This window comes from Eleutherodactylus coqui, chromosome 5 (genome assembly GCF_035609145.1).
Source record: "Eleutherodactylus coqui strain aEleCoq1 chromosome 5, aEleCoq1.hap1, whole genome shotgun sequence".
NCBI classification, from domain to species: domain Eukaryota; kingdom Metazoa; phylum Chordata; class Amphibia; order Anura; family Eleutherodactylidae; genus Eleutherodactylus; species Eleutherodactylus coqui.
The window spans coordinates 212,980,034-213,001,016 of record NC_089841.1 but is presented as its reverse complement, the minus strand read 5'-3'; the positions used below and the strand labels follow the sequence as shown (position 1 = coordinate 213,001,016).

The 20,983-nt window shown below is 44.5% G+C and overlaps 1 protein-coding gene across 1 annotated transcript in view; it reads left to right on the top strand.

Moving 5' to 3' along the window:
- The window catches only part of LOC136628344 (annexin A1-like), a 41,098-nt gene extending 23,368 nt beyond the window's left edge, over positions 1-17,730 (top strand). The window contains exons 8-13 of the mRNA XM_066604164.1: positions 1,675-1,731; positions 1,816-1,909; positions 2,773-2,868; positions 11,165-11,223; positions 13,795-13,917; positions 17,444-17,730. Of these exons, the coding sequence (XP_066460261.1) occupies positions 1,675-1,731; positions 1,816-1,909; positions 2,773-2,868; positions 11,165-11,223; positions 13,795-13,917; positions 17,444-17,503 (489 nt within the window). The 3' untranslated portion in view covers positions 17,504-17,730. The remainder of the gene's footprint in view (positions 1-1,674; positions 1,732-1,815; positions 1,910-2,772; positions 2,869-11,164; positions 11,224-13,794; positions 13,918-17,443) is intronic.
- Positions 17,731-20,983: the final 3,253 nt, after the last annotated feature.

The following is a 20,983-nucleotide window of genomic DNA, read 5'->3' as shown; positions in this document are numbered from 1 at the left end:
TCTATGTACTGCATATTGCGCACACTAATTTCGCACACGCAAAATGCGGCGCAAATACGTTAGTGTGACACAAGCCTTAGACTAATGCTACCATTAATCCTACTGCATAGATAGGTGTTTCAGGTATGTAATGGATCAATATGATTATGAGTAAAACTTGTTCAGTATTGGGTGAATGGCCTCGTTTGCAGAATATCATCCTATATATGTATATATTACTTTTGATAAATAGTGCTTTTACATGTGTAATAAAAACAATTTTTAGTATCTCATGTCGAATATTTTCTAGTTTAATATAATATTCTCTTAATGATACTTACATATTTGTTGTCTTTGAAAGGAATATCAGACCTAAGGGCTTAGTCACACGGGCGTTTATTGCCGCGATTTGCGCATGCGCATGCGTCCGGCGACTTTTTAAAACCATTGCTTTGCAATGGTATCGGACACATGAGCGCTTTTTATGCGCTCGTCCGATAAATTAGAGAACAGAAATCGCAGATCGCACCTATCTGCGATCTGCGATTCCTGTTCTCTTCTCTATATGCGCTCAACGGGGCCGGCGGCAGCAGCGCCGACCCCATTGAGAACATATAGAAGACAAATCATTCTTCTCTGCCACAGCTGGAACAGCTGTGGCAGAGAAGAACGATGTTTGCCCATTGAATTCAATGGAGCGGCAATACAGCCGCTCCATTGAAAGCAATGGGCTGCCGGCGTGCGCGGGGTTAATTGTCGGGAAGGGGTTAAATATATAACCCCTTACCTGCAATGCATCCTTAAATGTGAAAAAAAAAAAAAAAAGGATGTTCTCACCTGCTCCCGGCAGCTGGAGATCCCGGCGGTCGGCCTGCAGTGGGTGTGAAGGAGGTGTGACTCAGGCTTGCCCCTGATTGGCTCAGCCTGAGCCAATCAGAGGCTGAGCTCAGTCACACCCATTCATGAATTCATGAATGGGTGTGACTGAGACTTGCTTCTGATTGGCTCAGCGCTGAGCCAATCAGGGGCAAGCCTGAGTCACACCTCCTTCACACCCACTGCAGGCCGACCGCCGGGATCTCCAGCTGCCGGGAGCAGGTGAGTACATCCTTTTTTTTTATTTTTTCACATTTAAGGATGCATTGCAGGTAAGGGGTTATATATTTAACCCCTTCCCGACAATTAACCCCGCGCACGCCCGCAGCGCTTGCATTCAATGGAGCCGCTGTATTGCCGGCTCCATTGAATGCAATGCGCTGGACAGCTCCGGCCCGTTTCTAATGAAACGCGGCTAGGAGCAGATTTTCGGGCGATTTTTGGGCCGATTTTTCGGCGCCGGTCACGCGATTTGCGCATGCGCATCCGTCATGCGATGCGCAAATCGCGTGAAAAAACGCCCGTGTGACTAAGGCCTAAGGGCTCCCACCCACTAGCGTTTTTTTACTGCGAAATTCGCAGCGTTTTTTTTTTCTGCAGGGGTCTTTGGGCTATGGAAGTTGTAAAGCTAAAATCGCGATTGCGCAAAATCGCGATTTCGCGGTAAATCGCGATTTTGCGCGATCGCGATTTTAACATTACAAGTTCCATAGACCTCCTGTAGAAAAAAAAAACCTGAGAATTTCGCAGTGAAAAAAAACGCTAGTGGGTGGGAGCCCTTATAAGTAATAAAAAAGGAATTTCTTAACTATGTTTTAGGGGACGCGCAGTGAAGACTCTTATGTTGATGAAGCTGTAGCTGACAAAGATGCCAAGGTAAATTAGTCAGTGTAATTAATATTATTTATATTTTATGATTTATAACCTTACTATACATAAATGTGTTTTATATTTCACTAGGCACTATATGAAGCAGGAGAAAATACAAAAAAAGTTGATGCGTCTGTATTCATAGAGATTTTGACTCAGAGAAGTTTTCCACATATAAATACAGGTAATAATAGTAATAATACTAAAAATAAGGCAGTTATACATTCAATATCAACTCGCACTGTTAGGAGAATAGAGCTTCATTGACCGACGTTGGCTGATGTAAAGCTGTTTCAATGATGTGTAGTTACATCTCCACTGCAACCAATGCAGCAAGCCAACACTGATGAGGCCTGTTGTTCTCATAGCTGCATGTGCCATAAGTATGTGGAATATTGTTTTAACTCCTTCACACAAATGATGGTGACTATATGTCCATTTTAGCAGTGCCTTTCCATAAAAGGACCTGCATCCAGTGGGTGGCACAGGCAGAGGAGCTGTACCCGTGTCTTCTGTAATGGGTGCTGAATATAAGATACAGCTAACATCTTGATTCAATGGCCATGTTCTGAAAGAAGTACAATCCCGGCAGTTAAGCTCCTTAGATGTTGTGATCAATAGCAACTGTGGCATCTAGGTGGTTAAACATGGAGTGGAGGCTCCCACTGTCACTCCATTGGTAGCCTCTTGGCACCCAATCATCACCATTCTGGGTGCCGATTCGCTGACAGAGGAAGAACCTTACATGTGTCTAACCATCTAGATATCAAAAATACACAGGTATGGCATTGCCACAATAGTAATGACCCATATTATGGATTTAGTGTATTTTTAAAACTAGTTTGGTGAACAATGTAAGAAATGAACCACAGGAAAAAAAAAAACACGAATGGCAGAATAATTATTTTCTTTAAAAAAATATAACTCTTTCTATAAAAACAGGAAAAAAATGTGAAAGCTCTGACTGTCAGAATGCAGTGATTGTAGAAAATAATAAAATGTTATACACAGTGGTGGTTTTTATTTTCAACAAATTCCTTTTTTCAGTATGTAGAAACTATGCAAAGTACAGCAAGCATGACCTAAACAAGACGCTGGACTTGGGTCTGAAAGGGGATATTGAGAGCTGCATGGTGGCGATTGGTATGTGCCGCTGCATATTTTTTAATTGTGGCTTTGTTTTCACTATTGTCTTCAACTGGAAAAAATGCTAAATAAATATACAAATGCAAGACAAATAAGCAGATGCAGTGTTTATGAATAGCATTGCACAATCAATATTCTGTATAGACACAATTTAAGGACATTTCCTGATAAAGCAATTACAAACAACCGGCAGTATTCTGGTCAGCAGTTTGCTAAGGTAGTCGTAAGTAGAGATGAGCGAACGTGTTCGTCCGAGCTTGATATTCGTGCGAATATTAGGGTGTTCGGGATGTTCGTTATTCGTAACGAACACCATGCGGTGTTCGGGTTACTTTCACTTCCTTCCCTAAGACGTTAGCACGCTTTTCTGGCCAATTGAAAGACAGGGAAGGCATTACAACTTCCCCCTGCGTCGTTCAAGCCCTATACCACCCCCTGCAGTGAGTGGCTGGGGAGATCAGGTGTCCGCCTAATATAAAAGTCGGCCCCTCCCGCGGCTCGCCTCAGATGCCGTGTGAGTTAGATGAGGGACAGTGCTGTTTGTACCGGAGCTGCTGTAGGGAAAGAATTGGTAGTTAGTGTAGGCTTCAAGACCCCCAAAGGTCCTTATTAGGGCCACTGATAGCTGTGTGTTGGCTGCTGTTAGCAGTGGCAATTTTTTTTTCTCTCAAAATCGGCTCTGCAGAGCGTTGCACCCGGCATTAGGGACAGAAGTGTTGCATAGGCAGGGAGAGTGTTAGGAGTGAGTGTAGCCTTCAAGAACCTCAACGGTCCTTTCTAGGGCCATATTTAACCGTGTGCAGTACTGTGCTGGCTGCTGTTAGCTGTGCTGCATATGTTTTTTCTTCTCAAAATCGCCTCTGCAGAGCATTGCACCCTGCATTGATACTGCAGGGAAAGAATTGTGTAGGCAGGGCCACAACACAGTTATTATTCATAGAATATACGCAGTGCTGCCTTTTGCTTGTAAAACAAGTGAAAAAAATTCTATTTGACCTGCCTCTGTCCGTCCTAAGGGCTGTGAACACGTGTCGGCTGCGTGTGCAACGTTTAAAAATCAGACGCACCCAGCTACGTTTTACTCCTGGCTTCGCCATTTGCTTTCCTTAATTTGGAAAAAAAATACCTGCTCTGCCAGAGTTATAATAACTCTGCTACCCTCAAGTTCTGTGCCACATTAGCAGGGCCACAGCACAGTTATTAAACTTCTCATGTTCATTGAATATACGCAGTGCTGCCTTTTGGTGGAAAAAAACTGAAAATAATTCTATTTGTCCTGCCTCTGTCCGTCCTAAGGGCGGTGGACACGTGTCGGCTGCGTGTGCAACGTTTAAAAATCAGACGCACCCAGCTACGGTTTACTGCTCGCTTCGCCATTTGCTTTCCTTAATTGGGAAAAAAAATACCTGCTCTGCCAGAGTTAATAACTCTGCTACCCTCAAGTTCTGTGCCACATTAGCAGGGCCACAGCACAGTTATTAAACTTCTCATGTTCATTGAATATACGCAGTGCTGCCTTTTGGTGGAAAAAACTGAAAATAATTCTATTTGTCCTGCCTCTGTCCGTCCTAAGGGCGGTGGACACGTGTCGGCTGCGTGTGCAACATTTAAAAATCAGACGCACCCAGCTACGGTTTACTGCTGGCTTCGCCATTTGCTTTCCTTAATTGGGAAAAAAAATACCTGCTCTGCCAGAGTTAATAACTCTGCTACCCTCAAGTTCTGTGCCACATTAGCAGGGCCACAGCACAGTTATTAAATTTCTCATGTTCATTGAATATACGCAGTGCTGCCTTTTGGTGGAAAAAAACTGAAAATAATTCTATTTGTCCTGCCTCTGTCCGTCCTAAGGGCGGTGGACACGTGTCGGCTGCGTGTGCAACGTTTAAAAATCAGACGCACCCAGCTACGGTTTACTGCTGGCTTCGCCATTTGCTTTCCTTAATTGGGAAAAAAAATACCTGCTCTGCCACAGTTAATAACTCTGCTACCCTCAAGTTCTGTGACACATTAGCAGGGCCACAGCACAGTTATTAAACTTCTCATGTTCATTGAATATACGCAGTGCTGCCTTTTGGTAGAAAAAAACTGAAAATAATTCTATTTGTCCTGCCTCTGTCCGTCCTAAGGGCGGTGGACACGTGTCGGCTGCGTGTGCAACGTTTAAAAATCAGACGCACCCAGCTACGGTTTACTGCTGGCTTCGTCATTTGCTTTCCTTAATTGGGAAAAAAATACCTGCTCTGCCAGAGTTATAATAACTCTGCTACCCTCACGTTCTGTGACACATTAGCAGGGCCACAGCACAGTTATTAAACTTAGATTATTCATTCACTAGAGGCAGTGGGGCCTTTCGTCTTCAAAAAAGGGAAAAAATTATATTCGGCCTGCAGTCTTGCGCCAATTTATTTCCTGCCTGTGAAATCAAATCACTGGTAATACAGCATGCTGAGGGGTAGGGGTAGACCTAGAGGACGTGGACGCGGCCGAGGACGCGGAGGGCCAAGTCAGGGTGTGGGCACAGGCCGAGCTCCTGATCCAGGTGTGTCGCAGCCGACTGCTGCGCGATTAGGAGAGAGGCACGTTTCTGGCGTCCCCACATTCATCGCCCAATTAATGGGTCCACGCGGGAGACGGTTATTAGAAAATGAGCAGTGTGAGCAGGTCCTGTCCTGGATGGCAGAAAGTGCTTCGAGCAACCTATCGTCAACACGCAGTTCTGCGCCGTCCACTGCTGCAAATCCGAATCCTCTGTCTGCTGCTCCTCCTTCCTCCCAGCCTCCTCACTCCACTACAATGACACCTGCTCAGGAGCGGGAACACTCCCAGGAACTGTTCTCGGGCCCCTGCTTAGATTGGGCAGCAGCGGTTCCTCTCCCACCAGAGGAGTTTATCGTCACTGATGCCCAACCATTCGAAAGTTCCCGGGGTCCGGGGGAAGAGGCTGGGGACTTCCGCCAACTGTCTCAACAACTTTCTGTGGGTGAGGAGGACGATGACGATCAGACACAGTTGTCTTGCAGTGAGGTAGTAGTAAGGGCAGTAAGTCCGAGGGAGCAGCGCACAGAGGATTCGGAGGAAGAGCAGCAGGACGATGAGGTGACTGACCCCACCTGGTGTGCAACGCTTACTCAGGAGGACAGGTCTTCAGAGGGGGAGTCAAGGGCATCAGCAGGGCAGGTTGCAAGAGGCAGTGCGGTGGCCAGGGGTAGAGGCAGGGCCAGACCGAATAATCCACCAACTGTTTCCCAAAGCGCCCCCTCGCGCCATGCCACCCTGCAGAGGCCGAGGTGCTCTAAGGTCTGGCAGTTTTTCACAGAGACGCCTGACGACCAACGAACAGTGGTGTGCAACCTTTGTCGCGCAAAGCTCAGCCGGGGAGCCAACACCAACAGCCTCACCACCACCACCATGCGCAGACATATGATGGCCAAGCACCCCACAAGGTGGGGCGAAGGCCGTTCAGCGCCTCCGGTTTGCACCCCTGCCTCTCCCCCTGTGCCCCAACCTGCCACTGAGATGCAACCCCCCTCTCAGGACACAGGCACTACCGCCTCATGGCCTGCACCCACACCCTCATCTCCGCTGTCCTCGGCCCCATCCAGCAGTGTAGTTCAGCGCACCGTCCAGCCGTCGCTTGCGCAACTGTTGGAGCGCAAGCGCAAGTACGCTGCCACGCACCCGCACGCTCAAACGTTAACCGTCCGCATAGCAAAATTCATCAGCCTTGAGATGCTGCCGTATAGGGTTGTGGAAACTGAGTCCTTCAAAAGTATCATGGAGGCGGCGGCCCCGCGCTACTCAGTTCCCAGTCGCCACTACTTTTCCCGATGTGCCGTCCCAGCCCTGCACGACCACGTCTCCCGCAACATTGTACGCGCCCTCACCAACGCGGTTACTGCCACGGTCCACTTAACAACGGACACGTGGACAAGCACAGGTGGGCAGGGCCACTACATCTCCCTGACAGCACATTGGGTGAATTTAGTGGAGGCTGGGACAGAGTCAGAGCCTGGGACCGCTCACGTCCTACCCACCCCCAGAATTGCGGGCCCCAGCTCGGTGGTGGTATCTGCGGAGGTGTATGCTTCCTCCACTAAAGCACCCTCCTCCTCCTCCTCCTCCTCTGTCTCGCAATCAAGATGTGTTAGCAGCAGCATGTCGCCAGCAGTCGGTGTCGCGCGGTGTGGCAGCACAGCGGTGGGCAAGCGTCAGCAGGCCGTGCTGAAACTACTCAGCTTAGGCGATAAGAGGCACACGGCCCATGAACTGCTGCAGGGTCTGACACAGCAGACCGACCGCTGGCTTGCGCCGCTGAGCCTCCAACCGGGCATGGTCGTGTGTGACAACGGCCGTAACCTGGTGGCGGCTCTGCAGCTCGGCAGCCTCACGCACGTGCCATGCCTGGCCCACGTCTTTAATTTGGTGGTTCAGCGCTTTCTGAAAAGCTACCCACGCTTGTCAGACCTGCTCGTAAAGGCGCGCCGGCTCTGCGCACATTTCCGCAAGTCCCACACGGACGCTGCCACCCTGCGCACCCTGCAACATCACTTTAAGCTGCCAGTGCACCGACTGCTGTGCGACGTGCCCACACGGTGGAACTCTACGCTCCACATGTTGGCCAGGCTCTATGAACAGCATAGAGCTATAGTCGAATACCAACTCCAACATGGGCGGCGCAGTGGGAGTCAGCCTCCTCAATTCCTTTCAGAAGAGTGGGCCTGGTTGGCAGACATCTGCCATGTCCTTGGTAATTTTGAGGAGTCTACCCAGGTGGTGAGCGGCGATGCTACAATCATTAGCGTCACCATTCCTCTGCTATGCATCTTGAGAAATTCCCTGCAAACCATAAAGGCAGCTGCTTTGCGCTCGGAAACGGGGGCGGTGGAAGACAGTATGCCGCTGGATAGTCAGGGCACCCTCCTGTCTATTTCTCAGCGCGTACAGGAGGAGGAGGAGGAGCATGAGGAGGATGAGGAGGAGGGGGAAGAGACAGCTTGGCCCGCTGCTGACGGTACACCGGCTGATTGCCTGTCATCCTTTCAGCGTGTATGGCCTGAGGAGGAGGAGGAGGAGGAGGAGGATCCTGAAAGTGATCTTCCTAGTGAAGACAGCCATGTGTTGCGTACTGGTACCCTGGCACACATGGCTGACTTCATGTTAGGATGCCTTTCTCGTGACCCTCGCGTTGCACGCATTCTGGCCACAACGGATTACTGGGTGTACACACTGCTCGACCCACGCTATAAGGAGAACCTGCCCACTCTCATTCCCGAAGAGGAAAGGGGTTCGAGAGTGTTGCTATACCACAGGACCCTTGCGGACAAGCTAATGGTAAAATTCCCAGCCGACAGCGCTAGTGGCAGAAGGCGCAGTACCGAGGGCAAGGTAGCAGGGGAGGTGCGGAGATCGAGCAGCATGTACATCCCAGGCAGTGCAACAGTCTTTAAGGGCCTGGACAGCTTTATGGCTCCCCACCAAGACTGTGTCACCGCTCCCCAGTCAAGGCTGAGTTGGCGGGAGCACTGAAAAGGATGGTGAGGGAGTACGTAGCCGATCGCACGACCGTCCTCCGTGACGCCTCTGCCACCTACAACTACTGGGTGTCGAAGCTGGACACATGGCCTGAACTAGCGCTGTATGCCCTGGAGGTGCTTGCTTGTCCTGCGGCTAGCGTCTTGTCGGAGAGGGTGTTTAGTGCGGCTGGGGGAATCATCACAGATAAGCGTACCCGCCTGTCAACCGACAGTGCCGACAGGCTAACACTCATCAAGATGAACAAAGGCTGGATTTCGCCAGACTTCTCTTCTCCACCAGCGGACAGCAGCGATACGTAAGCAATACGTAGGCTGCACCCGCGGATGGAAGCTACGTTCTCTCTCACCATCCAAAACGGGGACATTTCTGCTTCATCAATCTGTGTCTAATATTCCTCCTCCTCCTCCTGCTCCTCCTCCTGAAACCTCACATAATCACGCTGAACGGGCAATTTTTCTTAGGGCCACAAGGCTCACTCAAATAATTTTTCTAAACAATTTTTAAAAGTTTCAATGCGCTTAAAAGCGTTGGAACTGTAACTTGAACCAATTTTTCGTTACACTGGGCTGCCTCCAGGCCTAGTTACCACTTAAGCCACATTAACCAAAGCGATTAATGGGTTTCACCTGCCCTCTTGGCTGGCCATGGCCAATTTTTGGGATGTACATTAGTTCTGTTGATACAGCAATTTTTGTGGGCCCTCGCCTACAGTGTAATCAAATTAATTTTTAGCCCACCTGCATTCCAGCTGATGTTACCTCAGCTGTGTTGGGCAATGCAATAGGATATATTTATGTACCGCCGGTGGCTTCCTGGCACCCACCCATGCTGTGGGTCCACAGGGAGTTTAACCTACATGTGTCCACTTCTAAAGAACCCCAGTCAGACTGGGGCATGCAGTGTGGGCCGAAGCCCACCTGTATTACGCACGACATTACTACCTCAGCTGTGTTGGGCAATGCAATGGGATATTTTTGTGTACCGCCGGTGGGTTCCAGGGAGCCACCCATGCTGTCGGTCGACAGGGACTTCACAATAGGGAGTTGTACCTGCCTGTGTCTATGAATTAAAAAGCCCGGTCTAACTGGGGCATGCAGACACCTTGACAGAATGAATAGTGTGTGGCACATAGGTTCCCCATTGCTATGCCCACGTGTGCAGCTCCTGATGGCGGTGGCACAGGATTCTATTTCTCATTGCTTCTGTACAGCATTGTGGGCTATCGCCCCGCCCCTTTTAAAGAGGGTCGCTGCCTAGCCATGCCAACCTCTGCAGTGTGTGTCTGTGGTTCCTCCTCATGGCAGACGCACTTCTAAATAGACATGAGGGTGGTGTGGCATGAGGGCAGCCGAAGGCTGCGCAGGGACACTTTGGTGTGCGCTGTGGGGGGGAGGGGGGGGGCGGTTGGGCAGCATGTAACCCAGTAGAAGTGGCAGTGGAGTGTCATGCAGGCGGTGATTGTGCTTTGTTGGAGGTAGTGTGGTGCTTAGCAAAGGTATGCCATGCTAATGATGGCTTTTCAGAAGTAAAAGTTTTTGGGAGGGGGGGGGGCCCACTCTTGCCGCTATTGTGGCTTAATAGTGGGACCTGTGAACTTGAGATGCAGCCCAACATGTAGCCCCTCGCCTGCCCTATTCGTTGCTGTGTCGTTCCCATCACTTTCTTGAATTGCCCAGATTTTCACACATGAAAACCTTAGCGAGCATCGGCGAAATACAAAAATGTTCTGGTCGCCCATTGACTTCAATGGGGTTCGTTATTCGTAACGAACCCTCGAACATCGCGGGAAGTTCGTTTCGAATAACGAACACCCGAACATTTTGGTGTTCGCTCATCTCTAGTCGTAAGTCAAAACCAGGAACATAATCAAAAAAGGGGAAAATCTTTTAAATATTTTTTTTCACTTTGTAGGCTTTTTTTTCTTGATTTCTTGACTTGCAAATACTGCAGCAATACTGATCAAAATACTACTGTGTAAAAGAGGTTGAAAGGACATTTACAAATCAGCTAGAAGAATATGGAACCAATGGAAGTTTGAAATGCGATACTTAAAAGTACATTCTTTTAAGTACTGGGCTCCAGTACACTGGCATATTTGTGGCCGCAAGTTGTCCATGTTAATCCATGGACAGCTTACAGTCCCATTATGGCCTATAATGCCATGGACATGGATGTTTTTTGCATACGGATCAATGGTCCTTGTGAGAAAATTCATGACATGCCCTATTCCTGTCCGTTTTGTTGAAGAGAAATACAACATGCTAATGCATGTCAGTGTACAGTGTCTATGTGCTGTCCGATGCGAGTTGGGCCCTCACATTATGGCTTGTGAAATCAAAATAAGGGCGTATGCTTATAAATGTATAACAGGTCCTTACAACCTCCAAATTGCATGTAATCCTAATCATGCATCCATAAATTTCTACGGTGCCCTATTCTGCCTCTCTATGCCTCTATATGGCTCTGATTTCATACAGAGGCATCTAGACCTTTTGTATGAATCAAAAAGAAAAAAGGAGCATGCCCCCATTGCATGCTATATTACAAAGTTATCTAGTTAATGTTAAAGTTAGAATTTTACCAACATTGGTTAAAGTTAAAATCGTAATTAGAAATATTAGAATATTAAATTAATAATAAAATAAGTTTAATTAGTAATATTATTTAAAGTTAGAGTCTTAATATTGATTTTTAGTCAAAACTGTTGCTTTTAAATTGTCAATGTTAAGAATGTAATTTTCATTTTCACATATAGTGAAAGTTGCTGTAAGCAAACCAGGATACTTTGCTGAAAAGTTACATCTTGCAATGAAGGTCAGTCAAATGCATGTTATTTTCATCAACATGATACTGTAATAATTAACCACCTAACATTTTTTCCCAAACAGTGCTCGTGTTTGGAGGCAAGGACCTCACAATTTAACCTGAGCACCAATTAGGCAAGGGGAGGGCACTATTTTAATGATTCTATTTCTATCTAGATTGGGACTAGAGATACATTTTCAAATGAGACCAAAATTGCATCTATAGCCCTGTTCTACACAGAGATAAACGAGATTGGAGTGGGAGTTGCATGTACTAAACTTGCAGTCATCACTTTTGCCCATGCCGAGTAAGGGAGGGGGAAGCAGTGAGCAATGAACATAGAGAGGAAAAGGATCTGTCAGCATACTGCCCCCACTGTATGACTCGAGATGATCCCAGGGGAGGGGATAACATGAACTGCACATAATTGTTATCTCTGCATCTGTAACAATCTGTACTATAAAATTAACTGTAAATGCTGCAAAAAAACACAATGCTGTCAGGATATCCATTTTCTGTTTAGCTGTCCTCCTAAAAACAAAAATAAAAAGTAATCAAAAAGTCATATCTACCCAACTATGGTACCTATAAAACTACAACTGGTCTTGGAATAGACAAGCCTTTACACAGCTACATAAATAGAAAAGTTAAAATGCTTTCAGTGCTTTTGTATAAATGTTTCTACTGTGGAAAAGTAGTAAAACAAGATGAATTGCTATGCATCTAGAGGAAAGAAGGTTTCTAAACTGCCATAGAAGTGGGCTCTTTAGTGTAAGAGCACTGAGACTATGGAACTCTCTGCCTGAGTACGTAGTGATGGGAAATTTGATAAAAGAGTTCAAGAGGGGCCTGGACAACTTTCTTGAGCAATACAATATTTCCTGTTATAATCATTAATATCTTCAAAAGGGTTGTTGATCCGGGGATTCTTCCAGTTGGAATCAAGAAGGAATTTTTTATCCTAAGGGTGCATTCACACGAAGGTATATCGGCTCGGTTTTCACGCCGAGCCAATATACGTCATCCTAGTGTGCAGAGGGGGGGAGGATGGAAGAGCCAGGAGCAGGAACTGAGCTCCCGCCCGCCTCTCTGCCTCCTCTCTGCCCCTCTGCACTATTTGCAAAGGGGAGAGGTGGGACGGGGGCGGGGCTAATTCTCGGCACTTAGCCCCGCCCCCAGCCCGCCTCTCCCCGTTGCAAATGGGGCGGAGACGAGGCAGAGGGGAGGGGCGGGACCTCAGTTCCAGCTCCTGGCTCTTCCATCCTCCCCCCTCTGCAGATGAGGACGACGTATATCGGCTCGGCGTGAAAACCGAGCCGATATACGTTCGTGTGAATGCACCCTAAATGAGGAAAATTGGATTCTACCTCATTAGTGTTTTTTGCCTTCCTTTGGATCAACATTGCAGGTGAAAGAGAGGAAGGATAATAGGATACTACAGGATACAGGATAATACCTGGATGGACATATATTTTTTCCAGCCTTACATATTGTTGCTATGTTACTATGTTAAGTTTGGTAATATTGTAATCATAACAACAAAAAGTAATCAAAAAGTCGTATCTAACCCAATATGGTACCTATAAAAACTACAAGCCTTTATACATTTTTACTTTTCTGTTTATGTAGTTGTATAAGTGTTTCTAATGTGGAAAAGTAGTAAAACATAAAAAATATATATAAATTTGGTATCATCATTATCATAAAATCTTGTAGAATAAATTTGACATATTATCTATACTATATACTGAACACTGTAGAAAATACATCTCCAAAAACAATGATGAAATTGTTGGATTTCTTTTGCACATCCCCTTCCCCTCAAAAAAAAAAAGACTTAGGGCTTCTTCACAATTTAGTCCCGTTATGCAGCCATGATAATCACAGCCCCATAATGGGACAAGACAAAAACATTGATTTCAATGGTTTTGTTTTCATTAGTTAATAGTACAGATGAGAAAAGATAGGACTTGCTCTATCCTTCCCGCACATAGTGTTATACCACAAATACAAGGGCTCATACAGAAATGAAAGATAAAAATCCTATGACCACTGGAACATACAAATAAAAATGACTTGATCTTAAGACTAAAATTAATTATGTTGTCAATAATGGGTTAAATACATTTAAGGCAGTTGATTTATGTGCCAACTATATTTATTTTTAAATATAAATTTTAAATTTAAAGTAAAAAAGTGACATTTTCAGGAGGGTTTTGATCATTTTAATGTGACTAGTAGGGGCTTAATAGAAATAAAATGCACAGAGCGCATACTCTGGCTTAATGATTAGGGACACGTCTCTACTGATTCAGCATTCCCTGATTTTCTAAACCTGACAACTCCTTCAATCACAGTTCAAATCATATTTTCTGCACTTCATTAGTAAACAGGACATGGGTGGCAGAGGGTCACTTGAACTTGCATTCGACCTGTACTTTTTTGCTCAGTGTAATTCTTTTGGATGAAATTACAGTAATTTGTAATGATATACGGACTGTTTATTCTTTGGAAGAATAACTTAAGAACAATGATTCAGAAACATGCTTTCTTAACCATCCTAATATCATCTTCTCATAGGGCTGGGGAATTCGAGACAAAATAACCAACAGGATAATGGTTTCACGGCATGAAATTGACATGAAAGACATTAAAGCTCAGTTCAAGAAGCTCACTGGCAAATCCCTACGTGAATCTCTCATGGTATACATTTTCATTTTTGTATTCTTTTAATAGTATATTTACTGAATGTTAAGTTGCTCATGGAGTTGCTCACAAATAGTAAAAATGCCCATAAACATTATTTTTGTCAGCAGATCTCGTCCATTTTATTAGGATCTGGACAGCAATCTAATGTCTGTGGGGGCTTCTGCATATTTCCTTTATGTCGGATGTATCAGACAGAAAGGATGATTTTCTTTCATCTGTCCGGTCACATCTTAAGCTGCTTTATTAAAATAATATGCACATTCATCTAATGTAAATGGTGGTGGAGGAGTGGGGGCTGATACCTTTGTGTTCACCAATTCTTTCTTATGTGTAACCATAGCACTTTACAAATCAGAACAGACAAAATCAGGCATTTCATCCACTATCAAACTGTAAGAGGCAATTAACTGTAAAAGGACGCATCTATCGGAATAAAGCCCGTTAGTGGCCTCTGTAAAATGGCATATTGGGTTTTATTCTAATTAATAGACCTTTTTACAATATAGCAGAAGAAGCGCTATAAGAGGAGCTTGGCTTGTGATGGTTAATGCTGACCACATCATCTAAGTAGTTTTCAGAGAGTCGAGGCTTCCTGCATAGTCCATGGCCCCCATGATGCAAATGTGGGGTGACGGTGGGTTTCTTTGGCAGTTGAAGGCTTAACAAAGGCCTCTGGGTGTGCCATTTACAGGAGCCTATTAGGCTCTGTCAGAGTTAAAGTATAATAGTCTGATATAATACAGAAATATTGCAGTGTATTATATGAGTGATCGATATGACTGAAGTTCAAAGTTCTGTAGCGGTAATAAAATAAAACTAAAAGTAAATTTAAAAAAGTGTTAAAAGCACCTTAAAAAAAACATAAAAAACTTTCCCTCCCTCCTTATGTATATTACTACTGCAGTAATAATAACAATAAGGCCCATTTCACATGACCGGATAGGAATTGCGGATTCCGCGAGTGTTTGATCCATAATAATACATTCAAATGCATTGGATTACACAATTCAGCTCACTATTTTCCTGCAGAAAATAGAATGCAGCATGTTCTATTTTACTGCGGAAATCCACAACATAGAGCCCATTGTTCTCTATGGTCACAAATATATATCTGCAGCCCATACACAATTACATTGCGTATGGTCTTTGGGAATTCATGTCATTGCTAAGCAACAACACGGGAAATGTAAACTAGCAAAAAAAAAAGATGTACTGCGCATGACCTCCTGCATTGGTATTTTCAGTACATTACATAGCCGTATGCAGGTAATGGCCGAACTAACAAGTGGAATCCACTGTGGGCCTCTGCAAATCGATTCCGCATATGGCCGTGTTAGCCCAGTCTAATAAATGGGAAAAAAAAACTGAATTAGTACAATAACATAAAATGGTATTTAATAGAAAAAAAAGTCTAAATGTCTAATTTTGCATCTATCACCTCCCAAAAAATAGAATAAAAAGCAATCAAATAGTTGTTTGAAGCATAATATGATACCAATAAAAACTACAGTTTGTCCCACAAAAAAAACAAACCCCAAAACAGCTCAGTCAAAAGCAATAAAAGATAAACAACTATAGCTATTTATAACTTTGTAAATTTGTCATCTCCGTAATTATACTGACTAGTAGACATGATGTCATTTAAAGTGCACAGTAAATGCCATTAAAAAATAACCAAAAACATTGCTAGGATAGCAGTTTTTTGTTCATGTTGTCTCCAAAAAAATGAAATAAAACGTAATAAAAATATGTTACCAAATATGTTATAAATGAAAGCTATAGATCATACCACAAAATACAAGCCCTCATACAGCTCTGTTGATAAAAATCTAAAAATGTTATAATTCTTACACTGCGGTGACAAAAAAAATGCTGACCCAGAAAATGATACCATGTTATTTATACCATATGGAAGACTATGTAAAAGTAAAACCCCAAAAAGTTCAATTTTTTCCACCTACCCCCCCAAATTGTAAATGTTATATAAACCACAAAATGATGCCATTAAAAGACAAAACGTCACTAAAAAGGCTGGTTTTAGACAAAGCGTGTCTCTGGGCAAAATTAAAAGGGGGCCCCAAATACCTAATGTGTTCCATTCACTTGAATGGTAACTAACACCATAAATTTTCCATAAATTAAGGATTTGAAAAGCGTATGACCGAAAAAAAGCAGTCATGTGTAACATCGTGACGTGGACTCAACATTGTATTTACTGATGTGGATGCTTGTATGAATATAAATGTAGGCTAGTAACACACAAGTGTATTACAACTGCATTTATGTGTTTGTAATATGGCCGACTGTCCGGCCTTACCATGGGTATCATGACCCAAACTATGAGCAGTGAGTTCAGGTCAGGATGTCCAAAGTCAGTTAACAACATTCACCCTTATTACGTATGAAGAAATGTGGCCATAATACACTTGTGTTTCACATACCTTAACGGCAGCATGCTCCAGTTCTCGGATTCTCACCAGGCCCAGACCAGTATAATTAAAGGAAACTGTCCGAAAGGCACTTCAAGTCATGGGGATGGCATTATGCCTGCCTCTTTCCACCTTGATCATCCTGAGGAACAGCTCTTTCCATATACACAAACGGGGAGAGAGCTGTCACTCTAGTTGATGCAATGCCGTCCCCGTGACTCGGTGTGCCATTCGGAATCAAACTTCTAAGTATATATCAAGTGTAATGTAGCGTTTCAGAATAAACTATTCATGGATATAGTGAGTGTACATTCTTGTCCTGAATTCATGCTGCTTGTGGTTTGCTCAGCATGAACCCGGTGACACATTGCCTTTAAAAAAAATTATCAGACCCCCAGATCAGCTCACTGCACTGTTCGAAAGGTGAATCTGGCACATAACAGCTGTGGGTGATTTTTGATGAATACCTGGCATTGGCGGTAAACTATTGTGTGCACCTTCCTTAGCAGGCTAACCTGGCAGATCTGAACAGGATCTACTGCTGCTTATTCTCCTCCTTCTCTGACATCATCCAGTTGTGTGCACCCTGCCCTATGTTTGTGTCCTAGTCATATAGGTGCATGGGGCACTCAACTGGACTGGAGGAGGCGGAGCGAAAGGTTAGCGATTGTGCAGACAGGAAGGGAAGCCCAGCCCCAGCAGATAAGCACAGCCCTTTTAGTAAGGGAGTGACTGTGAATTACATCACCCACCTCACCTCTGCAGATCCGTGCTTGTCACCTGGCTCCCGCTGACACAACTATCATCACCATTATGCTTACCTGCTTTAAAATTTTCCCATGCACTGCCCAATAACTTAGGACAGGCAGCTCAACAGAAGTAATAACCCTCCAACACTGACCTTCTCCATAGACAGCTGTGTCAATGAAAACATTTCAAAAAGTTATGGCTCTTGGAATGGGGGCAATGAAATAAAAACAGTAAAAGTGATTGATACATCCCAAAACAGATTGGTCATTAAGTGGTTAACATAATTGCTATGTTTTTAGTAATCATGTCTTTAGTAATCAAGCATATTTTTTCCATTTCAGGATGAAACAAGCGGGAACTATCAGACTGTTCTTGTTGCCCTCTGTGGCTATGATGAATAATCCTGTGGTAGAAATGAATGGCGAAAAAAAATTGAAAGAATCTTCATTATCTTCAATACAATGTAGTAATGTGAAGAAAGTAACTCATATAAATATATGCTATTAATCTTGACTCTCTAGTCTGCAAACGTATTATTATCTACATCAACAAAAGAAGGTACTCAATGGCAAATTTAAGGGACACTTGCATTTCTTTCATATGTAATAAAGTTTATACTTAAGTAACACATTGGCTTTTGTATTGTAGACAAACGACAAAAAGTTCTATCATAGCTTGAGAGACTTTTCAGACCATATATTTATTAATATATCAGGAAAAATACAAGATGATTTTGGTGCTTGTGGCGGCTCTTCAAAACTGTTTTTCAAAATATTGCCCTAATAAATTGATGTTTTCTGGATTGTGTTGAAGAAGGCCCTGCCCAGAAGGTGAGGGTAGAAGCTGCTCATATAGTAATGTGGTGGCAGCAGGGCTATCCTGGGCTGTAAGCTTTTCTGAAGAAATGGGTTTTAAGTAGAGATGAGCGAACGTACTCGTCCGAGCTTGATACTCGTTCGAGTATTAGGGTGTTCGAGATGCTCGTTACTCGTAACGAGCACCACGTGATGTTCGGGTTACTTTCACTTTCTTCCCTGAGAAATTTGCGCGCTTTTCTGGCCAATAGAAAGACAGGGAAGGCATTACAACTTCCCCCTGCAACGTTCAAGCCCTATACCACCCCCCTGCAGTGAGTGGCTGGCGAGATTAGGTGTCACCCGAGTATTGAAATCTGCCCCTCCCGCGGCTCGCTACGGATGCATTCTGACATTAGTTCAGGGAAAGTGCTATCGTGTTGGAGCTGCTATAGGGAGAGTGTTAGGAGTATTTTAGGTTTCAAGAACCCCAACGGTCCTTCTTAAGGCCATAAATCTTCTCTATATGCGCTCAATGGGGCCGGCGGCAGCAGCGCCGACCCCATTGAGAACATATAGAAGACAAATCCTTCTTCTCTGCCACAGCTGCAACAGCTGTGGCAGAGAAGAATGATGTTTGCCCATTGAATTCAATGGAGCCAGCAATATAGCAGGTTCCACTGAAAGCAATGGGCTGCCGGCGATCGCAGGATGAATTGTCGGGAAGGGGTTAAATATATAACCCCTTCCCTGCAATTCATCCAGAAATGTGTTACAATAAAAATATATACCGGCGTATAAGGCGACCGGGCGTATAAGACGACCCCCCAACTGTCACCTTATACGCCGGCAATACAGTGGAGCAAAGAATAAAAATCATTACTTACTTCTTCTGACGTTCTGCGGCGCTACTGCAGGCTGTCACTTCCTCCTGGTGTTTGCAGGCTGTTGCTCCCTCCTGGTTCCCGGCAGAGCATTGATTTCTCTACGAAGGGCTTTAAATCCCTGCCTCCAGAAACACACGTGCCTTCAGCCAATCACAGCCAATGACAATGATGTCATTGAATGGCTGTGATTGGCTGTGTTTCTGGAGGCGGGGATTTCAAGCCCTGCCTCCAGAAAGCAATACTCTGCCGTGGACCAGGAGGGAGCAACAGCCTGCAGGAGCGGCGCAGAACGTCAGAAGAAGTAAGTAATGATTTTTATTCTTTGCTCCGCTGTATTCCCGGCGTATAAGGTGACAGTTGGGGGGTCGTCTTATACGCCCCGTCGCCTTATACGCCAGTATATATTTTTATTGTAACACATTTCTGGATGAATTGCAGGGAAGGGGTTATATATTTAGCCCCTTCCCGACAATTCATCCTGCGATCGCCGGCAGCCCATTGCTTTCAGTGGAACCTGCTTTATTGCTGGCTCCATTGAATTCAATGGGCAAACATCGTTCTTCTCTGCCACAGCTGTTACAGCTATGGCAGAGGAGAACGATCTTTACGCTGACAGTGCAGGGGGGGGCACTCTTGCCACTATTGTGGCTTATTAGTGGGACCTGGGAACTTGAGATGCAGCCCACCATGTAGCCCCTCGCCTGCCCTATCCTAATCTGTGTCGTTCCCATCACTTTGTAGAATTGCCCAGATTTTCACAAATGAAAACCTTAGCGAGCATCGGCGATATACAAAAATGCTCGGGTCGCCCATTGACTTCAATGGGGTTCGTTACTCGGAACGAACCCTCGAGCATTGCGAAAATTTCGTCCCGAGTAACGAGCACCCGAGCATTTTGGTGCTCGCTCATCTCTAGTTTTAAGGTTATTTTTGAAGGTTTTAAAAGTGGGGAGAAGTTTGATCATTTGGGATAGTGAATTCCAGACTATGGAGGACGCACAGGAGAATTTCTGTAGACAAGTGTGTGAGGAGCAAACATGAGAGTGAAGAAGAAGATCTTGTGGTGATACTACAAAACCACAATCTGCTTCTCCTCTCTCTACTGGCTCTCAGTACGTGTCCCTCCTTTGGAGCCCTTCATAGATTAAGAAATAATTGAATTGGAATTGGAATGAATAGTTTGTTAGGGAAATTAAATAGTTCTGTCAATAGCTGTGAGGCTCCAAATCAGAGGTGGTTATGGCGGCCGCCGTGAGAAAGCAATGGACACAGAAATCAGGACTGTGTCTAAAAGCAAAAACATATTCTTTTATATAGTATGTTTAAGGAGAGTGGTCTATTGTCAATATGTGTACATTTCTGTCAGTCATATGCTTTTACATAGATAGCAGTTAATCATTAAAGCACTGTCTTTACTGGACACTGCTGCACACTGACCTTTGAACAGTGCAACAGAAGATAAGGAAAGAATGCAAGTGATATATACTTTAGCTGAGTACTAGTCTCTATTTCCATTCCTGTAACAATGCAATCTTGCTGTGCATAGCCTTTACAATCCCCCATTTGAAACAGTCCATCTTGAAAAGAGCCTTTATAGTGGTACTTTCAAGGGTTCTAAGCCACCCCTGTTGGTCTTTCTTTATTGTCTTCTTTGCCAGATCCCCACTGTTGTTGCTCTGACTGTTTCAACGATATTGTAGAGGGAGCGATTCCAGATAATTTGCTTGTCTCCGTATTCCACAGAATGTCCAGAAATTGCAAAGACTCAAAAGAATGAACAAAATAAATAGTATTAGTAATGAGTGAAACATAAAATCCATCATCTTTCCAGCAGTAGGTGACCATCCAGCAAAAATATCATACCAGTGATACTCTGTATCTACCTGGATCTTAGTACCTATGCTGACCAATGCATTTCCGACCCATACAGTTTGTTTTATGATTTCATAAGGGAGAGGTTAGTAACATCCAAATTCTTTTGAAGGTGTTCAGTATCTTTCAATAGTCTTACAATTCTACCGTAGCATGCAGTCAGATTTGACATAGGGATAGCATCTGGGTGCCAGTAGTACCTTAATGAAGCTTCAGCATCTGGCAAAAAGGTGTAAGTTTCTGTAAACCAATGTATCACCGATATGTTTTGTAAACATCCAGATAATGGAGTGGTGAGATTATACATACTAGTGGTGTTAGTTTGGTT